The 20,819-nt window shown below is 60.0% G+C and overlaps 1 protein-coding gene across 10 annotated transcripts; it reads right to left on the bottom strand.

The window, feature by feature from the left end:
• Nucleotides 1-285: 285 nt before the first annotated feature.
• On the bottom strand, nt 286-20,489 carry Dact2 (dishevelled binding antagonist of beta catenin 2). 10 transcript variants are annotated; one of them, XR_007109460.1, is made up of 7 exons: nt 20,132-20,489; nt 14,947-15,079; nt 13,652-13,924; nt 5,748-13,091; nt 5,470-5,563; nt 4,743-5,166; nt 286-4,540 (listed from the first exon to the last, which is right to left on the bottom strand). XR_007109460.1 is itself a non-coding variant. In XM_047558258.1 (4 exons), the coding sequence occupies exons 1-4, from the start codon at nt 20,360-20,362 to the stop codon at nt 11,395-11,397; spliced, it is 2,334 nt and encodes a 777-aa protein (XP_047414214.1). In that variant the 5' UTR covers nt 20,363-20,489; the 3' UTR covers nt 4,547-11,394. The 10 variants fall into 10 exon arrangements, 1 of the variants encoding a protein (XP_047414214.1); XR_007109462.1 differs by having other exon boundaries at nt 286-2,283; nt 4,187-4,540; nt 4,743-13,091; XR_007109461.1 differs by having other exon boundaries at nt 286-4,317; nt 4,446-4,540; nt 4,743-13,091.
• Between the last annotated feature and the right edge of the window lie 330 nt (nt 20,490-20,819).

Genomic DNA, 20,819 nt, shown 5'->3' with positions numbered 1-20,819 from the left:
CATCCCCTGCAGCCGCAGAGCCTCCTGGTGGTGCTGGTTGTTGGAGCAGAGCAGACACCTGACCCCAGGACCCAGCAGCCAGGAGCCTTAGATTGCAAGCTGCCAATCAACATCAGGCTTGGCGTGAGGCATGCACAGCAGAGCTTCAGAGACCAGCATCCTGTCACTCTTTGATACAGATGCCTGATGTGTGGTCTTTCAAAACCATTTCATTATCTTTGGCTTACCCTTAGAACACATGGGAACAAACGGGAAATATTAGGCAAAACGTGTATTTTGGGGATGTGGAAATCTACAGGGGTTGCAGATGAAGACCAAGACCAGGGATTTCTGAGCCGTAGACACATTGCACCATCTCTGAATTTCTTTTTAAAATTATACACATTCTTTGGTCATCCTCTTCATAAACCAGAAAAATGAGTACCAGCGGGGTCCGTGCCTCCAGAGCCACGTGGCTGCGAGGGAGCGTCCAGCCCTGCCGCGCACTCCTACTGCTCTCCTGCCCTGCCTCTGGGCAGGGCCACCCTCCTGGCCTGCTCTCTGCAGTCAGGGGCAGAGGTTGGTTCAGAGCTGCTCCTCGGCCCCAGAGTGTGCTCAGCACAGCGCTGGGTCTGGCCTCGCTGCTGGAGTCCTGCCGCCCGCTGGACTGGCCATCGGGGCCTGTGTGCTGCCCTTCCCTCCTCCCAGGCCTCTGGGGTTTAGAAACCACTTTTCCTTCTTAACCGCACGTGACTTCAACACTGCTGCTTCACAAGTTTAAAATGCTATTTCTTAAGTGACAAGGAAGGCCTCAGGCCACGGGAGCAGCAGGAGGAAGCGTGGAAGAGTGTTAGATCTGAAGCTCGCAGAGGACCGCAGGCCGAGGATCGAGCTGGCCTGGCCCCGAGGGCCACCGAGAGCCTCGTGCAGGAGCACAGTCGTTCCACGTCCTTCCTCACCCACATGCTGCCACCGGCTCTGCACACTACTCTGGTCCTGTGTCCTCTTCCCTGACATAGCCCAGGGGGCCTGGCACCCTGCGGCTGGCGAGGGCTGAAGGAGGTGGGTGCTGAGGGGGCCTGGGCGGCCATGCAGACCCCCATGCGCTTGGTGCCCGGTGAGGTGGAAGCCGTGGGACTGAGCCCAGTAGGGTCTCAGTGTGGCTGTGCATCTGAGCATCTTCCCTCCCTGTGAGCAGGCTGTTCATGTTCTCATTTGTCCCAAGCCCTTGGAAAGTTCCAGAAGGCATCCTCACTGGAATTCTCCCGGAGACAATGCCCTGCACGTCCATGCCTGACGCAGCACCCGCAGTCTACACTGCGAGGGGAGGTGCAGTTCCTCTGGTGCAGGTAGGTGAGAGCTGCAGAGATGGGGAGATGGGGGGGCAGTGTGCTCAGCCAGGCCATCTGGGCACAGTCCTGGGCCCACTGCTGCGACATGGGCAAACTGCTGGCATCCTGAGGCTGTGCCCTGCCCCCGCACCAGGAGCCAGTGGGCTGTGTCTGTCAATCTTGGGTCCAGGGGTGACAGCGGCGTCCTCCACCCAGGCTGCCCCAGACGACCTTCTGGGGTGGCTTTAGGAACCTGTGCCCGAGCCCCAACCAAATGCGTTGAGCCAGGAGGCGCTGAGGCCGCCGCAGGGCCTGCCAGCTCCCGCAGCCCGGGCTGCTGGCAGGGGAGTGCTGGCAGCGCCTGGGCAGGTGGGGCCAGGGGTCGCACCTTCAGCTGGGCAGGGTCCCATCTGGAGGCAGGGCAGAGCCGGCCTGGTACAGGTCTGGGGAGGCGCGTGCGTCTGCAGGAAGGCAGGCCTCCCAGCCTGCACCACGTGAGGCTCGTAAGGTGGCTGGGCTCTTGGGACCACTTAGGCTTTACTTAAATAGCAGCATGTTGTTCCACCACAAAAGCAAACCCCAAAGTCCCAAAAGAAGGACCAAGCGAATAGATTTTATGAGTAATTATTTGTGGATAAACAGTGAACTAAAGCAAGCTGGGTGATACTTCAGAGTGCGTGTGCTCTGTGGTGACGGAGGGTGTGTGCCCTGCCGGGCTGGGCCGCCGGCCGGGAGGCCTCCAGAGCGTGATTCCTGCAGAAGGGCCAGGCCTGAGCCAACTCTGTCCACTCCGCCGCCGCCGCCTTGCGTTTGCAGCCTGTTACCCAGGATGACCTCTCTCCTTGTGCGTCAGGAGTCCTGCGGAGGAGGTCGGTTCCGAAGCCAACAAGTTGGAGAGTCGGGCCTACATTTCCTTCCAGCAGGCGCAGGCCTGGTCTGGTGGTTGGTGCTCAGTCCACTTGAGTCGAGTTTCCTGCAGAGGGGACAGGGCCTCAGTGTCACTCTGCCTGTCTGGGCTCTTCCTGCCCCGCTGCCTGCGTCCTCGCAGAACTCGCGGGCGCTGACATGTGGCCCGCCTGCAGCCAAGCCCTGCAGCTGAACGGCTGGCCTCTCCCTGAAAGGGTGCCGTGCTGGCCCTGCATGACCACCTTCTGAAGCACAGCTGGCCGCAGCCGGGGCTCAGTGCAGGGTGGCCGATGCCTCCTCTCCTCTCTGTCCGTTGCCCTGGCCTGCGGAGCCCTCGCGCTCGCCCCAGGCCCTGCGGCACTCTCTTGCCCTTCTCTGGGGTGCTTCACCTGACAGAAGACTCTGGACCACGCTCTTCCCTAGGCACAGGGGACGTTGGGCCTACAGTCACCCGGGCTGGGCGGGCACGGAGCTCGTGGCCGCGTCTGGCCCTCGCCAGGTGAGGGTGTGGACTGAGAGCAGGGTTGGGGGGCACGGGGCTCCCAGCACTAGCCCACGCTCCCGGCCGGGGTGCCTTGCAGAGTCAGCTCTTCCTACTTTGGGGGTCACTGAAACAGACAACTGAACTGCTCCCTCAGATTCGTATTTCTACCCAGAAACGCCTCGCCTCTCTGGAAGTGGTGTCTGCGGTTGTTGCCTGCATTCTGCACACTGAAGCGTGAGATTCTGGACACCACGGCTCCTGCCACAGCCCCTTCTTCAGAGAGAGGGCTGAGGGGCCGGCGCGGCTTGGACCCAGCGGGAGGGCGAAGGCCAACAGCAGAGTCCACCCCAGTCCAGCTCACGGCCTGCTGCTGCTGGACTGTCATCCTCTGCAGACTCCTCTTCTTAGTTCCCATGTGTAAGGGGCCAGTGGGACTCTTCCTGTCCTAGGGGTTTTCAGTCTTGGGAGAAGAGGCCCTCGTGGGTTGTTCATGTCTGCCCTCAGAAGGGTAGAGGGAGTCCCACCCTGGACCTCCGCACGGGGCCTCCACAGAGGCTGGCTTAGGGAGGTCCTAGGGTGGCTGGCTGCAACATGACTGGTGTCCTCCCAGAAAGGGCAATGAGGACACAGAGGTGGACAGGCACACAGAGCAAATGGTGTGGCAGACTGGGAGACCCGGGCACCTGTGAGCCCAGGTCTGGGAGACCCTCCTCAGCCACGAAGGAGCAGCTCCCCAGCCCCAGCCCCAGACACCGGCTCCTGAGCTGTGGACGGCACTTCTCGGTTGTCAAGCACCCACCGTGGCGCTTAGCAACAGCAGCCCTCGCAGGCCCAGAGACAACGGATGCTAACTTAAGACTGTGCCTCGAGGACAAGGAGTGGGCCGAGCAGTGAGCCACCCGCCACACCAAGCGTGGTGCCGCGTACCTGCGCCCGGCCCACACGCCTGTCTGTGGCCAGAACTGGCACCCGCATTCACAGCGAGGCGTCAGTCGCCAGCCCGTCCACAGGCTGCCTCTGCTCAGGCAGGTGCGGGACTCACCACACAATCGCACAAAGCATGTCCTTTCATTACCTAAATACACTGTTCAGCTGTAAAAACAGAACATCAAAAAAGAAGAAAATGTCACAGAAAACTTGCACAAAAAGCACGTTTCCATCCTGATGAAAAGAGCGAATCTATTACCATTTCTCACATGCATACATTTTCTCTTAGCTAAAATTTCCCGTCACCACGATTTTCTATTCTGATTTTCCACTCTGCCATTTTAGATTTTTGAATATCATTCCGTCTTCATTTTCCCGTTGAGATATCCAAACCCATCCTTCCAATGTCTGCACGGTGCTGCGAGCGTGCGCGAGTCACCGTGTGGGCTGCGGCTCCTTCTCCTGGACCTGCTGGGCAGGCTGTCTTCTGGGTAAGGAGCAGCTCTGCAGCCAAGGGTTTGCCTGGGGGGTCCCGTGGGACAGACAGCCGAGGGCGCACCTGACAGAAGACAGGGTGGGGCTGTGCCAGCATCCGCCGGCCCTTCTGCTTCCATTCCTGCGGTGCAGGGAGGCCTCCGTGGCCCCTAGGCCTTGGCTGCGGTGTCAGGGACGGCTTGCAGACGGAGAGTCCTGCAAAGGGCCAGGTGTCCAGCCTAGTTCTGAGAAGGAGCTTTCCCTTTGCACACAGACTGGGAGCCACGCCGGAACTGACCGATGCTCCTGCTGAGGCATGACGGGAGGGGAAGGAAGAAACGCACCCGTGTATCGTGGTTGAAAGCATCCTTAGGCGGGGTGCTGCTCAGTGGTCAGCGCTTGCCCAGCACACGTGAAGCCCTGGATTCCATCCCCAGCACTACAAAGAGGAGAGAATTTAAAAGACTAATAAATAAGATTTCTTAAAATAAAAGGTGTGGGGAGGTGGATGTGCCCCTGGAGTGAGGGTGGAGACGCGGCTGCTGTCCCCCTGGCCTGGCCTGTCTGGCCCAGGCACTCAGAATCACACTGCTGTGTCACGGGGGAGGGGCAGGAAGGCGTGCACGCTCTGGGGCCTATACCTGAGTCGGGCCCAGTCGGCAGCAGAGGGGGTCGGACAGACGGGAGGCGCAGCTCAGCAGCGTCACGCCAGCACCCAGAGCCGGGTCCCCGTGGCCTCCGTGTAGGGCAGAGCTGGCGTGGGGCTGCAGTCAGAGCCGGGGACCTAACACGGACATGCACCAGGGCCCCCGCTGAAGTTCCCAGGCAGAGAGAGCCCGCCGCCCTCCAGGAATGAGCATTCCACGCCGTGCCCCCAGCCTCGTCCTGAGAACGGTCAGCCTCGCCACCAGCGGGGGCTGCTGTCCAGCAGTGAGACTCTGCGGCTGGTTGGGGGCATCTGTCCCCCTTGGTCCAGGCTCTCTGGGGTCCTGGGAAGTTCAGAGTGACCTGCAGGTGTGTGGCAACAGGCTCCTGTGGACAGTCCTGCCCCACCTCCGGTTATTCCTAGGGTAGAGGCAGAAGGGGTGTCGGGATCCCCAGACTCAGGCCACTCCCACAGGACACAGTCTGAGCAAAGCAGGACTGTCCCTGAGTGTCACATTCAAAGCTGCCCCAAGGGCCACCCGGACTGAGGAAGAGGACAGCTAGTGTGGCTCCTGACACCATGGTCTCCACTGCCAACAGGGACCAAGAGGTGTGTGGGGACAGACTCCCAGGGTGGGGCGGGGCTGGATCTGGAGCCACACAGGTGCTCATTTCTGCCCTGCTCTTCGGCTCCAGGATGCAGCCAGGGTGCCACATGCCCACCTCGTCTACCTCGCAGAGTTGTCAGCAGCAGGAAGGAGGCTGGGGAAGGGCTGGTGGAAGGCAGCAGGTAGATATGGATTATTGGTCACGTACACTGGTTAAAAACAAGTGGTAGAGAGTCAGCGGTAGCCAGGATCAGCTGGGCCGCAGCCTCAGAGGTACCCAGGTGCGTGGCACCTCTCTGCCGCAGGCCCTGGGATCCCCTGGTGACCTCCTTGTGTCTAGAGGACATGTAAGATCAGGTGTGCGCATCTTCACCGTGAGAGGGTCTCGGTCACCTGGTGTCCACCTGAGCAGCTGGTGTGACGGTGCAGTGCTGGCCTCATCTGCTCCGGGGGAGGAGCTCCTGCAGAAGCCCGGGTCCTCCTGGAGTGGTGCACAGCTGCCGCGGGCACTGTGACTCGGCTGGGACAAGCATGCATGCGCTCAGTGCCTGGGGTCTGCAGGAGCCCGGGTCCCCAAGCCTCCGCTGGCCGAGCCGGTTGACCTTTGGCCAAGTGAGTAAATACTTACAAATAAAGCGTGACTGGCATTCAACCCTGGAGCTGCCACGCTTATCGCTTGACGGAGGTGAAGGCCTTGGCCAGGGCATGGCCTCTGGCCACAGAGCCCCACACTGTGCACACCGAGCACCCCAAGCACACCTACTCTGTGCACCCTCTGTGCCCTGACGCTCTGTCCACTGCCACATGCTTGGATGCCTCAGACTCTTGCAGGGTGGTGGCACGGGGACCTTCTCTAAGGACCCTCACTGCTCACAGGGTGGTGGCACGGGGACCTTCTCTAAGGACCCTCACTGCTCACAGGGTGGTGGCACGGGGACCTTCTCTCTAAGGACCTTCACTGCTCACGGGGTGGTGGCACGGGGACATTCTCTAAGGATCCTCACTGCTCACGGGGTGGTGGCACGGGGACCTTCTCTAAGGACCCTCGCTGCTCACGGGGTGGTGGCACGGGGACCTTCTCTCTAAGGACCTTCACTGCTCACGGGGTGGTGGCACGGGGACCTTCTCTAAGGACCCCCGCTGCTCACGGGGTGGTGGCACGGGGACCTTCTCTAAGGACCCTCGCTGCTCACGGGGTGGTGGCACGGGGACCTTCTCTAAGGACCCTCACTGCTCATAGGTGACTGGCCTGGGTGGCCACTGCAGAGGGAGCTATGCAGGAAGGCAGGGGACAATCGGTGCCTCTCCCACACCAGGTCCCAGCCACAAGTTGGGTCCGGCCTCCATCCAGAAGGCAGCCTCAGCCCAGACAGGGGGTCTTGCTTAACACAAATCTAATTATGTCCTCCTCCTGCTTCTGCAAGACCGAATACACAAAAGGACAAAGGCCAGGCCACGTGGGAAAACAGAACTCGGACTCACAGGTAGGACAGGCTGCCGAGCAAGCAGACCCCTGGTCCAATACACAACCTGGGCCCAGCAGCCGCCCTGGGACCCACTGGGAGCCAGGCCCCGTGTCCAGGCACCCTCTAGGAGGCAGAGACCTCTAGGGCGTAGGCCCAACTGCCAGGAAGTGGCCTGCAACTGACATCATCGTTCCTCCTAATGTGGGACCAACCAGAGAAAGCAGAAGGCGCCTCCACCTGCCCACAGCAGGCCCCTGGGAGGGCCACCTCCCTGGCCATGGCCTTCAGGGTGCACCAGGCCTCCTTTCCAGCCAGAACCTGTGGCTCCTGTGCCCGCCTGAGTCTCCAGCTGCCCAGACGCAGCAGGCCTTGTGCAATCAGCCTCTGCTTGTTCTGTCTGGTGGGGCTCCATACCCTGCACATCGGAGTCCCGGGTGGTTGCTGACCACCTCGGTCCAAGGGCACCTATGCCACCACCTGTCCAGCCTCAACCCGGCCCAGGCCCTGTGCTGGCCCTCTTCCCGGCTACCCCAGCACCCCTTTCTCCTTCTCTCCTTCCTCCTCCTGCCCTCAACCAGATGCAGCCCCTGACTCAACCCCTGACTGCACTTCCCACTGCCAGCCCTCCCAGTCCGCAGCCCCTGGAGGGTTGTCAGTGCTTCCTGCAGACCTTCTGCAAGGAGCTGGAGCTGCCCCTGAGTGGTCCCCGACTCTGCTTCTTCCCACACCTAGCTCTGAGTAAACAGCATACAGCAGGTGCTCGATAAACGCAACTCAGTGGCAGGGAGAATGGAGCAGGATCTCTGGTAGTCCCCACCGCTCCCCCAGTCGCAGGGAAGAGGACTGGTACTCGGGCACGGCAGTGAGAGGGTCTCTTGTGGTGAGGGGAGGCCGGGGGCCATTCCCTGCACCTCCTGAAGTCCTGGGCACGAGCCGCCACTCGCCAGCCCCGCTTTGAAACAGGGCCCTGTGTGCTGCAGAAGGTGGGTCCCTGCAATGCGCAGGAGGGTCCAGGGGAGCTCCAGTCTGGAGCTGAGGGAGTCACTTCTCCCGGGAGATCTTGGGGCAGCAGATGAATCCTCATAGACGTCCCCCTTTAAAGTTGGGCTTGTGGACTGATCATAAACCGGCTGTGGGGAGCCTGCATTTGTGAGAGTTCCGCCATTTCCGTTGATCCCTCCCCTTTCGGCAGTGGTTACGCAGTCAACGGTCAGGTGGGTCCGGGTGGACCTGCGGGGCCCGGGTTTCCCCAGGCCCGTGTGCTCAGGGCTGGGGACCCAGCAGCCGGCAGCCACGGCGCACAGCGGGTTCAGAGGAAGCCCTTCCGAGGCCCCGGAGAATTCCCAGGTCTAATTAGTGAAGACAACACATCCTGTTTCCTTCAGTGATGTAACAGGAGGTGCTAGGTATGTGGGGTACTTTCTCTAACACAACAATTAAGCTTATTTACTTTCTACCTCGCTCTGACCTAGAGTTGACCTCTCTTTTTGCTAGCATATTTCAAGCGTGCTGGGGGTTAGTTTCAAAGGATTTCTGACGGGCCCTGAGGCTGAATCCTCGGCTCTCTACTTAACGCAGGAGGGGTGGGTGAGCTCGTCTCCCTCTGGGTGCACCATCGGTGCTGCCTGAGTCCCCAGGTGCCAGGCCGCAGCCTGTCTGCGGGTTCTGCTCATCCTCTTCCGTGCGAGTGGTCACACCCCTGCCTGTCTCGAAGACGACCATGCTGGCGGGACTGCGCTGGCGGCCGGGTGGTTTCCTGGGCAACATCTCCGCCCTCGACGTCTGTGCCACGTTTCTTGTCCCTGGGGCTCTGACTTGGACGTTTTCTGTTCTGTTGTTTGGCTGCAGGGCTGGGACTCGGATCTGAGCCTCACGCACACGTGAAGTCGGCCAGGGAGCCACCTCCCAGCTCTGGTTATTTTGTTTTGAGAGCGGGTCTCACTAAGTTGCCCAGGTTGGCCTCAAACTTTGCCTCCTCCTGCCTCAGCCTCCTATCCCTGGGATCACAGGCCTGGGTCACGGTGCCCTGTAACAAGTACGTAAAGTATCTCCTTGGGTCCCCCCTGCACCAGCGCCCACACCGCAGCCTGTCCACTCGTCTGGAGAGCCTGAGGGATGATTCGACCCAGAGGGAGGCTGTGCCTGGCTGGAGGCACTCTGCGGAGCCCAGAAGGCCAGGGTTCGGTTTTCAATGCCATCGATTTGCTCCTTATTCCGAACCTAAGCTACCATCAACCTCATTTATGACAGGAGCCAGTTCGGCCAGTCCTGAAGCTGCCCACTGCCCCACAGTCACGTGGCCCTGCTCATTGCTGAGCGAGGACCTGGCACACAGGCAGGAGGACGAGGACTAGGAGGAATCATGGGATTTGTATCCACTTGCTTCAGACCTCTTGAGAGGAACTGAGAGCCAAAAGCCAGGGTCTAGCTCAGAAATCAAAATGTCTGTCGGCCCCACTGAGAGACCATGAGACAGAGCTCCGATCCCTCTGTGGGGCTACGCAGCTTCCCCGGCCCACCACTGAGTGTTCCTGTAAAATCCCACCTCGGCCAGCGCCTGCTGAGTCACTTCAGTAAGAAGCCCTGCCCTGAGGTCTGATGGGCTCTGCCCAGGGGAAGTCTGAGGACCAGGTCCGTCTTCAGGAAGAATCCTGTTGGGAGGATTTGGCCACAGTACCCAACCCCTGGTGTCCCCTCTCCGTCATTTCCTGTCCAGAGCCCCTGTCTGCTGCTTGGCCATAGAGCCCCTCTGGCCTGTGCTGCTCAGAGTTGAGACCCTGCCCTGAGGATCCCCTGTCCTGTCAGGATAGTCCTGCCCAGCGTCTTCCTCCCTTGTTTCAGCAAGTGTCACTGGATGATTTTTCTTTAAGGACAGGCAAGAGGCAGAAGGGGGGTGGACAAGGAGAGAGCAAGCTGCTGAGAAAGACAGGGTGGACAGGGAGCAGGGAAGACACAGGTGGGCTGATCCGCACGGTCTGGCCACCAAGGACCCTTGCTGCCCACTGCTTTGGGGTGGTGTGGCACGGTTTCCATGGCTGGTTTGCAGGGCTGCAGACAGGCCCTGATGCAGGTTCAGGTTCCCCTCTGTGCTGCCTGCACTCTGCCTGCCAGGGACACAGACTGCCCCCGGAAGGTGACACAGGATGGGACGCACCTCACAAGGAACAAGAGGTCTGCACTTTGCTTGTAGTTTGCTCGAAGCTTCCAACCGTGGAAGCTCCAGCAGAGGCCACAGAAGATGTCCAGGAGGCAGAGGCAGCAGCCCTCTCCAGGACGCCCAGCTGGGGATGCAGAGCGGCTGAGCAAATGTGGACCTGCCAGCGGGACTACCAGGCTGCCTCAGTGGCCTTGCAGGCAGGAGTCCTGGCAAAGCCAGTTTCCCTCACCTGGGATGGAGTCGGACCGTGTGTGTAGACTGTCCGGAGTGATGTCTCTTACGGGAAGCCCAGACACAAGTGGGCTTGAAGCATCCTTGAAACTTCAAGGCAGCTTTTTAAAAAGCACAAGACTCTGGCAGGCAGTTCCAGGAAGCACAGGCGGGCATCTGCGTGGGCAAGGAGGCGTGCACCCTTCAGGTCTGCTCTGCCCTGTGCTGCCTGCGTTTTGGAGTGGTCTGCACTGAAAGCCTTACAGAAAAGAGGGGGACTCCTCTTCTTAAGATGCTAATCGGTGTTTAAAATGTCAGGCTCTTCAAACTGCATCCTGGAGCCAGCGACATGTTCCAGGAATAATTGGCAACTAGTATAATAAAATTCACTACTATTTTCAGCTGATTTTCTTAAGAGTTTCTTCCCCAAATTAGGGAGGGGTCCAGAAGTGTGAGGACTTTGGTGCCCCCAACCCCTTCTGCAGCTCTGGGCCAGAGTGCACCTAGAGGCGGCTGTGATCACCCAGGAAAAAGCCGGGTGTGGGCTGCGCAGACTGAGGCACAGAGCAGCTAAGCTGAAAAGCCTCCATCTTTCTCCTTGAAAAGCGGAGAGGAGTTTGCTTGGAAAAACCGACACCCTAAAGAAAGTTATTTTCCTACAACACCCGTATGGGACCTAGAACGTGACCCCACTTTCGTCACCCGCCTGCCCGCCCTCGGGGCCAGAGCAGGAAGGAGCACCCAGTGCCTCTCGCACAGGGACCAGGAGGAGCGGCTGCAGACAGAGCAGACAGTGGGCTCCCCTGGCCAGGACAATGGCAGTGCGGTAGTTTATTCACACTGAGAGCTTAACACGGAGTTCACACTCGAATCCAGCACCGGCACAGAGTCCGCCACGTCTCTAAAGTAATGGTGTTTGGGGGGAATGGCTTACAGACACTGAAGTGGGTCAAGGGGGCACAGGGGAGAGGAGGGGGCTGCTGGCAGAGGCTGTATCCTCTGCAACTTCAAAGTCCTCGCAAATCTGCTGGGGAAGAAAAATCACCCCACGGAGCATGCAGCTGTATCCCAGGGCCAGCACCACCTGAGGGGCTCCTCGGACGGCCACTCAGGAGGTCAGCAAGCTGGCAGGTGACCTGCGAACCCACACTGTCCACGCAGTGCGGCCAGGCCTCTGTGCCGTGGCCAGGCTTGTCAGGGGACCGCCTCACACCATGGTCATGACCTTCAGGGCCGCTGGCTGGAACCTGCGGATCTTTTTCTTCAGGGCCCTGGAGGCTTTGATGCGGCACAGCTTAGGCACAGGGGGCAGGGGAGGCCTTGCACCTGCCGGGGCCCGTGGGGGCTGCTGGAGGGCCAGCCAGGGCCGGGCCAGCTCCCCGTCTCTGGCAGCTGCACCTCCCACCCCCAGGCGGCCGCTGCGGCTCTGGAAGCAGCCCTCCGAGTCGCTGCTGCTGGACTCCCCGTCCCCAAAGCGGTTGGCGGTGTGGTCGCTGGCCGCCTCCTCGCTGCTCTCTGCGGTGGTGACCTGCAGCAGCGAAGCACACTCGGCCGAGGGCTCGGAGGGGTCCGGCTGGCTCCTGGCACAGGCATCCTGGCGGGCCAGCGTGGGCCTGCCCTGGGCTTGCAGGCCACCTGCTCTCCTGGCTGGGGGCCTCTGGGGCCCCAGGCTGGGCTCCTGACCGCTGGCCGGGTGGGCCTCGGCTGAGATCTCCACAGTGGACAGCCACCTGTGCTGCTTCCTCCTGGTGGCTGCACAAAGCTGGGCAGCCTCAGTGGAGGACAGGGCGTGGGACGAGGCCCGGTAGCTCTCCCGCTGGGCCACCAGCAGGGGGACGAAGAAGGGCACAGGGTACAGAGTGGACTCGGAGCAGGACCGTCCGGGAGTGCCCCCGGCCAGCACAGGCCTCCTCCTGAGCCCTCCCTCCTGGGGCCTGTGTGTGGGCTCATACTCTGGGGGCAGCTGGGGGGCGGGGTGGACACCCCCAGGTCTCTCTGGCGGCAGTGGCGCCTGCGTTCCCAGCCTCGGCGTCTTGTCACTGGCCTTCCTCCTGACCTTCACAGGCTTAGGCTTGGGGTGGCCCATCTTCAGCCCTGTCCGGGAGGCTTCGCTGCCGGTGCAGGGAGGGTGGACAAGATGCCCTGGGGCCTTAGGGGGACTCTCACAGTCCACGCTCCCGGAGGGGGAGGAGGTGCATGGGCTACAGTCCCCATGGGGCTGCGGGGCCTGGGGGCAGGGAGCGGGGCCCACCGGGTCTTCCCTGTAGGTGCGGCTGTTCCAGGGCTCGGGCCCCAGCTCCGGGGGGCGTCTGGGGGACTGGGCGTGCGGGAGGGGTGCAGGCCCCCGCAGCCCAGGGCTGTGTCCACTGCTGCGCCTGCTCTGAGCTGCCCCTCCCAGGCCCCCTCTCCCTGGGGCACAGAGCAGCTTTCCAGCTCCATCTCCACTGACTAGTCTCTGGGCATCTGGCTTCCGGGGGGATGGGGATGCTTCACGTCCTGAGGGTCCCTGGTCCCCCCCAACACCCGCTGAGGGGGCCTCTCTGCTTGGCAGACGCAGCAGCCTGTCAATGTAGGCTCCAGCTGGACCTGCCTCCAGGACAGGCTCGGCAGGGGTTGTGCTCAGACCCCTGGGGCCCAAAGGAGGGTTCCTGGGGGGCAAATGGCTGTCTAGCTGCGGGGTCTCCTTAGTCAGTGCGAACAGGGGGCTCTGCAGAGCCACTGCGTGCAGGGGGCTGGGGTACAGGTACACCTCCCGGCCACCTCTGGACACTAGGTGGCACTGGTACTTGGGGTCCAGCTCGGGGGACGGAACGTCTGTCCCCTGGCAGAGTTGGGAGGGGGGTGTGGCATCCTGGTCGACGCTCGGGAGCCCCATGTTGACTGGGAGGACTCGCTCGAGATCGCCTGGGAGGAGAGAACCGTGAACAAGCCCGTCAGTACGGAAGAATTCAGGGTGCCACGGGCTCGGCCTGCAGGGGCACCTCTGTGGGCATCGGGCCTGTGGGCGGTCTGGCCACCCCTGCCCGCAGACAGCAGTCAGCTCAGGCTCACTTCAGGGGCAGCCGGCTGCCCGGGCTGAGGCTCCTCCCAAGGCAGCCGCAGTGCCTGCGCCCAGGAGAGCCGTGGGCAGCATGTTCACGTGGAAATAGAAGGAGGCCAAATGGATCAAGGAGGAAGCTCCGGGGGAGCAGCTTCTCTCTCCACCTTCCCCAAACGTAGGCAGACCAGAGGGTTTGGAAGGATGGCTTTTTTTAACTTTCTGATACCCATTTTAAAAACTAAGAAAAAACCCCACACCACTGGGAGACCAGGACAGCACGCCCATCACGCCCGGAGGCTGACAGCGATTGTTCCTCTCCCTGCTGGTCAGGGCCAAGCCCACTCCAGGAGGGTCTCTACTCCGTCCCCAGCAGATCTGGGCAGGCTGCCCTCTGCTGTCCCCCACTTCCTTCTGGCTCTCTCACCTGTAGACACTGGCCTGGGCCGGAATATGCCCCGGGGCTGGCCAGTGTCCTCCATGCTGTCCAGGAGCCTGTCACTCTCCTTGATGGGCCGAGGTCTCCATGCTGGCACAGTGGTCTCATCAGCAGACCGAGGTCGCCAGTCCCCCATGCTGGGCCTCGCCATGGAGACTGCAGGCAGCAGACTGCCCAGCGAGGGCGATAGGCGGTCACTGCACACGGAGGCACAGGAAGTGGACAGGGAGCAGGAGCCCGCATCGCTCAGCTCATAGAAGCCTGGGCAAAGCAGACACATGCGGGTCAGTATGCCTTGGGCAGCGGATTCTGCCAGAGGACCCTGGGTTCCTCTCTCCCCCCTGGCTCCTCAAGGCCCAGGGAGGGTGAGGGAGCCCCATGATGAGGCAGGCCGGTGAGAACAGACCCAGGGGGAAGGCTGCGGAATCTTCCAGCAGCTGTGAGCACGGTGGGCAGGTTGGAACTGCCTCGCCAGCCCCATCCCACCTTGCCCTGGCCAGCGGTTCCTGCAGCTGTGGTGGTGCGAGGGAAGGGGAGGCCTCTGTGGCTGGGTCCCGCCTGAGCCAGGCCTAAGGCCTCTCCTTCATCCCACCCCCACCACCTCCTGTGAGGGGTGATTTCAGGAGCCCCTCAGCCCTGGGCCTGTGGGATGCACCCAACACCCAGGCCAAGCTGGACAAGGGAGGCGGTAGGCAGCACTGGAGGTCCTGGCCCGCAGCTGCCACTGGAACCTTTGACCAGTGATCCGAAGACAGATCTGCTTACCAGGTGCAGACTGGGGATGGAGACAAAAGTGACCAGAGCCACGCATGCCAGCAGCCACTGCGACTGCCCCCTGTGGCCTTTGAGGCGGGCACAGGAAGGGGATGAATGTCACCTTCACATGTTATGCAGACTTGAAAGACTGACAGTCTGCAGACTGGAAGGCGAGCCTGTTCCTCGGCCATAAGATGGGTGTTCGCACGCGGCGACCGCCCAACCAAGCAGAACCACAGCGTCGGGAGAAGGCGGGAGCACGCCCGCCTTCCTTCCAAGGCAGTTCCAGCCGGTGAGGAGGCACAGACTCTGGACTGACCACTCAAAAGCCTTTTGTTTTCAGTCTCTCTGACAACGTGTGCTTTCTCGGGGTCCACCTGCCTCCTAACCTCCAGATCGGCTGAGACCCAGGCCAAGGGCCAGCACCACCGTGTCAGGCAGGGTCCCCAGGAGGGGTGTGGGCGGATGGTGCCACTCTTGCCGCTGGGCCTTGCAGGTGGTCCCCTCCCACAGTCCTGCCCGCCCACCTGAGCTGGGCCTGCTGTCGCTGTCCAGGACCTCGGCAGAAGACCTGCGCACGCCCAGCTGCAGCTCACTGATCTGCTGGTCCAGCTGGTCCAAGTGGGTCTTCAGGCCAGTGTCCTGCCGTCTCAGCCGGGACTAAGGAACAGAAAGCAAGCTGAGCAGGTGCGGAAATGAGGCCCCACGCGCAGAAGGGCGGCTTCCAGCCAGCCTCGTGCCAGGGCCTCACTCAGGCCGAGCAGCCTCTGTGCTACCCGCTCGTGCTGAGAAGGTCACACACGAACACCTGCTTCTCTCCAACGCAGATTTTAAAACTGATCGTGACTTTCACTAAGACATCTCTTCCTAAGGGGAGGCAGAACAGCAGTTCCTCACGAGTGCCGCTGGGGTCGGGACGGCACAGGGACCCCATCTGAGGACCCGGACGAGTTCACCCTGCTGCTTTCTTTCTGCTTCAGGCGCGAATTCACTGGTGATTACAGAGACCTTCACAGCAGCCCCTCAGGAGCAGCTGGGGAGGGCAGACCAGGGTAGAAAGCCCCTGTGAAGAGGAGAGGCCTCCTGCATCTTGCTTCCCTCCCTGAGAGATGCCATGGGTTTGGAAGAATTCAGGGAGCAGACTCTCAGCAAGGGCCTCAGGCACCAAGCGAGACCAAGAGGTCATTCAACTTTGGGTGGAATAAATGCTGGGGTCTTCTCTGGAGAAGGGCAACTCTGCTTTGCCCACGGAGGCTGTCCTCCAGCCTGGCACCTAGCTGCCAAGTGGGTAATTATGAGCACTCGCTGCATGTGTGTGTCATGAGCACCATTTATACACACAGGTAAACACCAGGTGTCCATACCCACATCTCTATGTAACCCAGCACTGATGTGTCCACACCCACATTTCTATGTAACCCAGCACTGGCTGTCTAGTAAAGGCTGACTTCTTTCAATTACAGAATTCCATCCTGTTTTCCAGGCTCGCTGTAACACTTCTTGATTAACAATTAAGTTTAAGGCAAATAATTAATGAATGGGGTTCATCCTAAGAAAGTGATGGATTGCATTTTTGGGGGGAGTGACTTCAGTAATTTCGCATTACAAGAAATCTTCACAAGGGGGAATCAGGTAGTCATGATTTCCTGTCCACAGGATGGAATCACTTCTGCACAGGTTTTCAGCCATGACTGACAACCCCTTCCCCAGGTGAGGTGACACACAGCCAGGGAGACCATGTCATTCAGCTGAGCTTTCCCTCCAGGAGCCAGCCCAGGGGTCCCGGAACAACCTCCAAGGTCCGAATGGAGTCTCCCAGCCTCAAAACTATCTGTAAACAAGAGCGTGGCAGAACTAGTCACACGCTGGAAAGGACTCTGGGCCTCCAGAACCACCCCAGACTGGTCTGAGTGTCCTGGTGTCCCACCTGCCACATCGTCACAACAGCAAAATGTTTCCGAGCACTACCAAAAAGCCCTGCAGTACAGACGGGCTCAGCCCAGTTACTGTTCTTGAAAAAACAAAGAAGACACAGATTTACTGAAGGCCCAGCAAGTATTTGATTTTCTTTCCCGTCATAAAGCCATGGGACCCACAGAAAGCTAGGTTCCTTTGTTAGGTCTCATTTCAGTCTTTAAAAGCATCTACTTAACTTCTCTTCCAAGTCACAGCTTCTGCTTCCTTCTAGGGACGCCAGCCCTCCAGATCCCGGCTGGCCTCCCTCACCCCCGACCCCTCTCCACAAGCCCACCATCTGCACTGGGGCTTGCTGCTTCGTGGCTGACATCTGGCTGACCAGCCTTTGCAGACTGGCTTCTGATCACTGGTCAAGGGATGCAGATGACTTATTAGGTCTTCAGGCCCCGCCTCCCATCCATGGGTCCACCACTCATCTCAAACGGCCCTCGCTGCCCCTTTCCACGGTCCCCGACTTGTGGGTGTTCCACGACTGTGCTTGTCCTTCCTCTTTTGTGCCTTGGCCCTTTGTGCTCCAAGTCTGCACGTGGTGAGACTGGAAGGCCCCTGCATGCCCGCCCAGACCACTCTCCACGCAGGCCACTGACCCTCCCTGCCACTTCCCACTGGCAAGCCTTCAGGCCCACTTGGGGCCGTGCCTCTCAAGACATGCTGGGGCCCTAGGGTCAGAGTCAGGGGCTGACCAGGCAGGACACGCATATGTGCGGACCACCCAGGGTCCAAGGTGAATCACCGGGCACACCTGCAGATCTTGGGCTTGCGTCCTGAGACGCTCCAGGGCAAGCCTGGAGCCTGGATGTTAATAACAGGCCGGGGCAAAACCCATCTTCCCCGGCCAGGAAGAGCCAGAATGTCTATCACAGGGGGGATTCTAAAAACGAGTATTTGGCTAAACCCCTTCTTTGAAATGCCGACTTTACAGTCCACGGAAATGATCCGACCTGCGCTTGCTTTGCCCTCCCCATCAACGTTCTTCATTGTGTTCAGAGGATGGAGATTGAAAGTGTCTTGAACCTCAGACTCTGGAGATGGTATCTAAGCCACTTCCTTCCTTTGCTGAAAGCTGAGAATGTACAATGGCAATATTTTATGCATGAAGTACGCAGCTATGGCCCTTGTCCTGTAGAGGGGTAAACTTTATATCTGAGTTAAAAAGAGCACCATCAATCAGTAGCCAAGGGGCCGGGACTCACAGTGAACTCATGGATAACAGGCATGGTGACCTGGGAGGCAGCCCTGCAGGGTCCTGGGACACCTGCCCTCACTCTTGATCTTCAGCAAGCTCTCACCCCCTCCTCACCTCCCCGAGGGTTCACAAAGCAAAATGGTCAGTCCAGGGAAAGTACCAAGCATCACATTCACATCCACAGCTGCGCGGCCGACTCCCACAGGGCCGAAGCCGGGGCCTGCCAGCAAGAATGGCTCCTTGAACTACCACGTTTAGAGCAGTTGTGGCCACAAAGCCAGCCAGGGGACGTCTCCAGGTGAGACCTCGAGGGGCCCATCCCTTGGCCCGCTTCTCTCCAAGGGCAGGCTCTGTGGGAGAGGTCTTCAGGCCCTCCCGGGGCACCGGTGGGTGACACCTTTCTACTTAGGTGCTGCTGTGCCATGTAAATCTCACAGAAATGAGCATGCCAGCCACTGTCTGGGAGGACAATGCTCTTGAAAAGGTGAACAGGTAGAGCACCCTTGGTTCTGCCCAGATTGGTAGGGCTCCTGCCAACTGCCAGAGTCAGAGGGCACGGGTCCATTAGCACAGAAACCTGGAGGAGGGAGATCTACATGCTGAGACCATCTCTCCTTTTGTTCCATAAATCAAAGTCACTGATGGATTTATTCAACAGCAGCGTTCTATGCACCTCTGTGACCTCTGATCCTACAATCAGAAGGTGCTGCTCACCCGACATGCTGCTGCTTCTCAGCTAAAACCCTGGAAATGCTAAAGCACGTTCTCACTTGAGAATTCCTGCAGGATAAGGCACTGAGGCTCCAGAGACTTCTTCCTGTCTTCACACCTGGAGGGTGACCGAGGCCAGGTGAAGCCAGGGAGGGGTGGGGCGGGTGGGGGGGTAGGGCGGCTGGTTACTGGAGGGTTTAGCTGCTGGACTAATGCCCTGATTGTTTTCTTTATTACAGAACTAGTATCACTCCTAATTGTTTTCCCTGTAAGAAAAATGTAAGAGTGTTAAGCATTGGCTGATGTCACACAAATTCAATTATTCTTCTCTTTTGATCACATAATCCATTCCAAGAACAAAGTTTCAAGACAGAGTCTGCATGTTCCTTCTGGTCTCCACATAAAAAAAAAAAAAAAAAATTAAACCAAAAACCTGTTTGATCTCTTCCAAAGGGTTACTTGTAATTAGAGGCCCTGTGTTCACAGCTTGATTGGTGTGTTACTGAGGCCAGGTTAATCATCAGCCACACTCCCACCTCCCTGAGAACATTCACGCGTGCGTGCGTGCAACATGCCTGCAGGCCGTGTGTGCCTGGCTGAGGCCACCGGGACGCCTGGGCACTAACCCCCACACGCTGCCACGCAAGGTTAACAGGTGGCTGGACCAGCTGAGGGAGCCCCTCACCTCCATGCCAGCTCTGTTCCTCTCCTGATGAGCAGCCGATGCTGCAGAGGCTGCAGTTAGGGCATGGGGCCTCCTCAGGCAGCCCCTAGGCTGCGGGGTGAGGGGACAGGCCCCCTCTGGCAGGCTTCACCTCTGTCTCTGGCAGCAAGGGAAGGTAACAGGAGTCCAGAGAGGTGTCCCCAGTCACTGGACTTCCTGATTCTTTAATCCAGAAGCACTTGCCCAGTTCAGGCCACGAATGAGCTAAGCTGATAGGAACGCTGCTGAGGCCTCCGGGGAGGCTTGTTAAAGAGGGTGATTTTTAACAGGGCAGGTCGGATTTCTAGTACAAAAGAAACTCCACTTGGAGAAATAGAGGTAACTCAATCAAACAGACATTGTGCATAGCATTTTAATTGATCTTTAAAAAAAACTGCAATACTGCAACTCAACTCTGTTGAGTTGTTTTCCATAAGTTGTATGAAATCACACACAACAGTAACCACCAGAGGAGTAATAACTGGAGAACCTTCAAGGGTCTACCAAGGCATGTTCTTGGCTAGTTCAGGCAACACAGGGGCAGAGGAGGCTTCAAGGTCTGGCTCCCACCTCCCTTACTTGCTAAGGGCAGAGAAGCCCTCCTCAGACAGCGGGACACACGTGGACCCCACCAATGTTTTCTTACAATGGCCGGAGGCCATTCAACCTGAGCACATGTCGGGCACGGTTCCAGAGGAGCACGCTCTGCTCTGCACTCTTGTCCCCAACCCAACGCAGCACAGCAAAGACCTGGCCCCCTGGGATGAGACCGGGACGGCCAGTCAACTCCTGCCAGGGGCGATCGATGGAGGCATGATCCCTACTGGAGCAGCACCGCAACTCGGGCGTGAAGGCCACCCCACCTCGGTCTGTGTGGGAAGCCTGTGGCGGGGGTGCGCTCCCCACGCAAGCTGGGCGAGGGCGGCGGTTCCTCCTGCTGCTGCCGGGATCGCAACCTGCGGCGCGGTACCCTGCGCACCTACGCATCGGGCCTGCAGGTCCCGATTCTTTGGCACCGAGCTGCGTCCCAATTAGGCGCAAGGACTGCCCCTCGCCCCATCAGACAGCCCCTCGCCTACTGCCCACCCCGGCCTCCGCCTGCGCAGGTAGAAGTGCGTTCGCGACCGGTCCTTACCAGCTGCTCCTGCAGCGCGGCCAGCGCCGCCTCCAGCCGCAACTCCTGGCCGCCGGGGCGGCGGGAACCGGCGGGCGCGGGCTGCATGGCCAGGGCACCCCGCACCCGTGCCTGCTGCGCAGCGCGCAGCCCCTGCAGCTCCTGCAGCCCAGCCAGCGCCGCGCGCAGCCTCGCGCCCACTCTGCGGCGGTCCCAGCCCGCGGGTTCCGGGGGGCCGCCCGGAGCCCACATCCCGCTGCCGCGCGCCGCAGCGTCTGCTCTCCCCGCCCCGCTCCTCAGGTCGCCTAGGTGGAGAGGGACCTATCGCCGGCCGCGGGGGGCGGCGTCTGCAACGCCCGGAGGTCACAGCGGCCGCCCCAGGCCCGCCCCGGCCCCCCGGCCGCCCCGCTGCACTGGGCTGCGCTGGGCCTGCGCCGGGGACCGGTACCTGCGCCACCGAGGGCGGCCGAAGTCGGGGAGGAGGAGCCGGGCGGGAGAGGGGAAGGAGACGCAAGTGGGACAAAACCGGAGGAAGGTTTCGTTTGGATTCTTAAAAGTATCACATTTTAAGAAGCATGTTCCCATTTATAAACTGTTACAAAGTTGAAAACAAGGCGTTAGCAACGTTTCCTAAGGGATACCTGTACTTTGGAAACCTTGACTTGCCTTTCAATTTTGTTTTTAAATGATAGTTTGGTGGAGCTGTAAT

The sequence above is a fragment of the Sciurus carolinensis genome, chromosome 7 (assembly GCF_902686445.1).
Source record: "Sciurus carolinensis chromosome 7, mSciCar1.2, whole genome shotgun sequence".
In the NCBI taxonomy this organism is placed as follows: domain Eukaryota; kingdom Metazoa; phylum Chordata; class Mammalia; order Rodentia; family Sciuridae; genus Sciurus; species Sciurus carolinensis.
The sequence above is the reverse complement of the archived record's forward strand: the minus strand, read 5'-3'. Positions and strand labels throughout refer to the sequence as shown.

Coding starts and splice junctions, on each gene's coding strand:
- Dact2 (XM_047558258.1), bottom strand. CDS start 20,362: ATGTGGGCTCCGGGCGGCCCCCCGGAACCCGCGGGCTGGGACCGCCGC. Junction 13,925..14,946: donor CGACAGCAGGCCCAGCTCAG/GTGGGCGGGCAG, acceptor TGCTTTGCCCAG/GCTTCTATGAGCTGAGCGAT. Junction 13,092..13,651: donor GCCCAGGCCAGTGTCTACAG/GTGAGAGAGCCA, acceptor CTCTCCTCCCAG/GCGATCTCGAGCGAGTCCTC.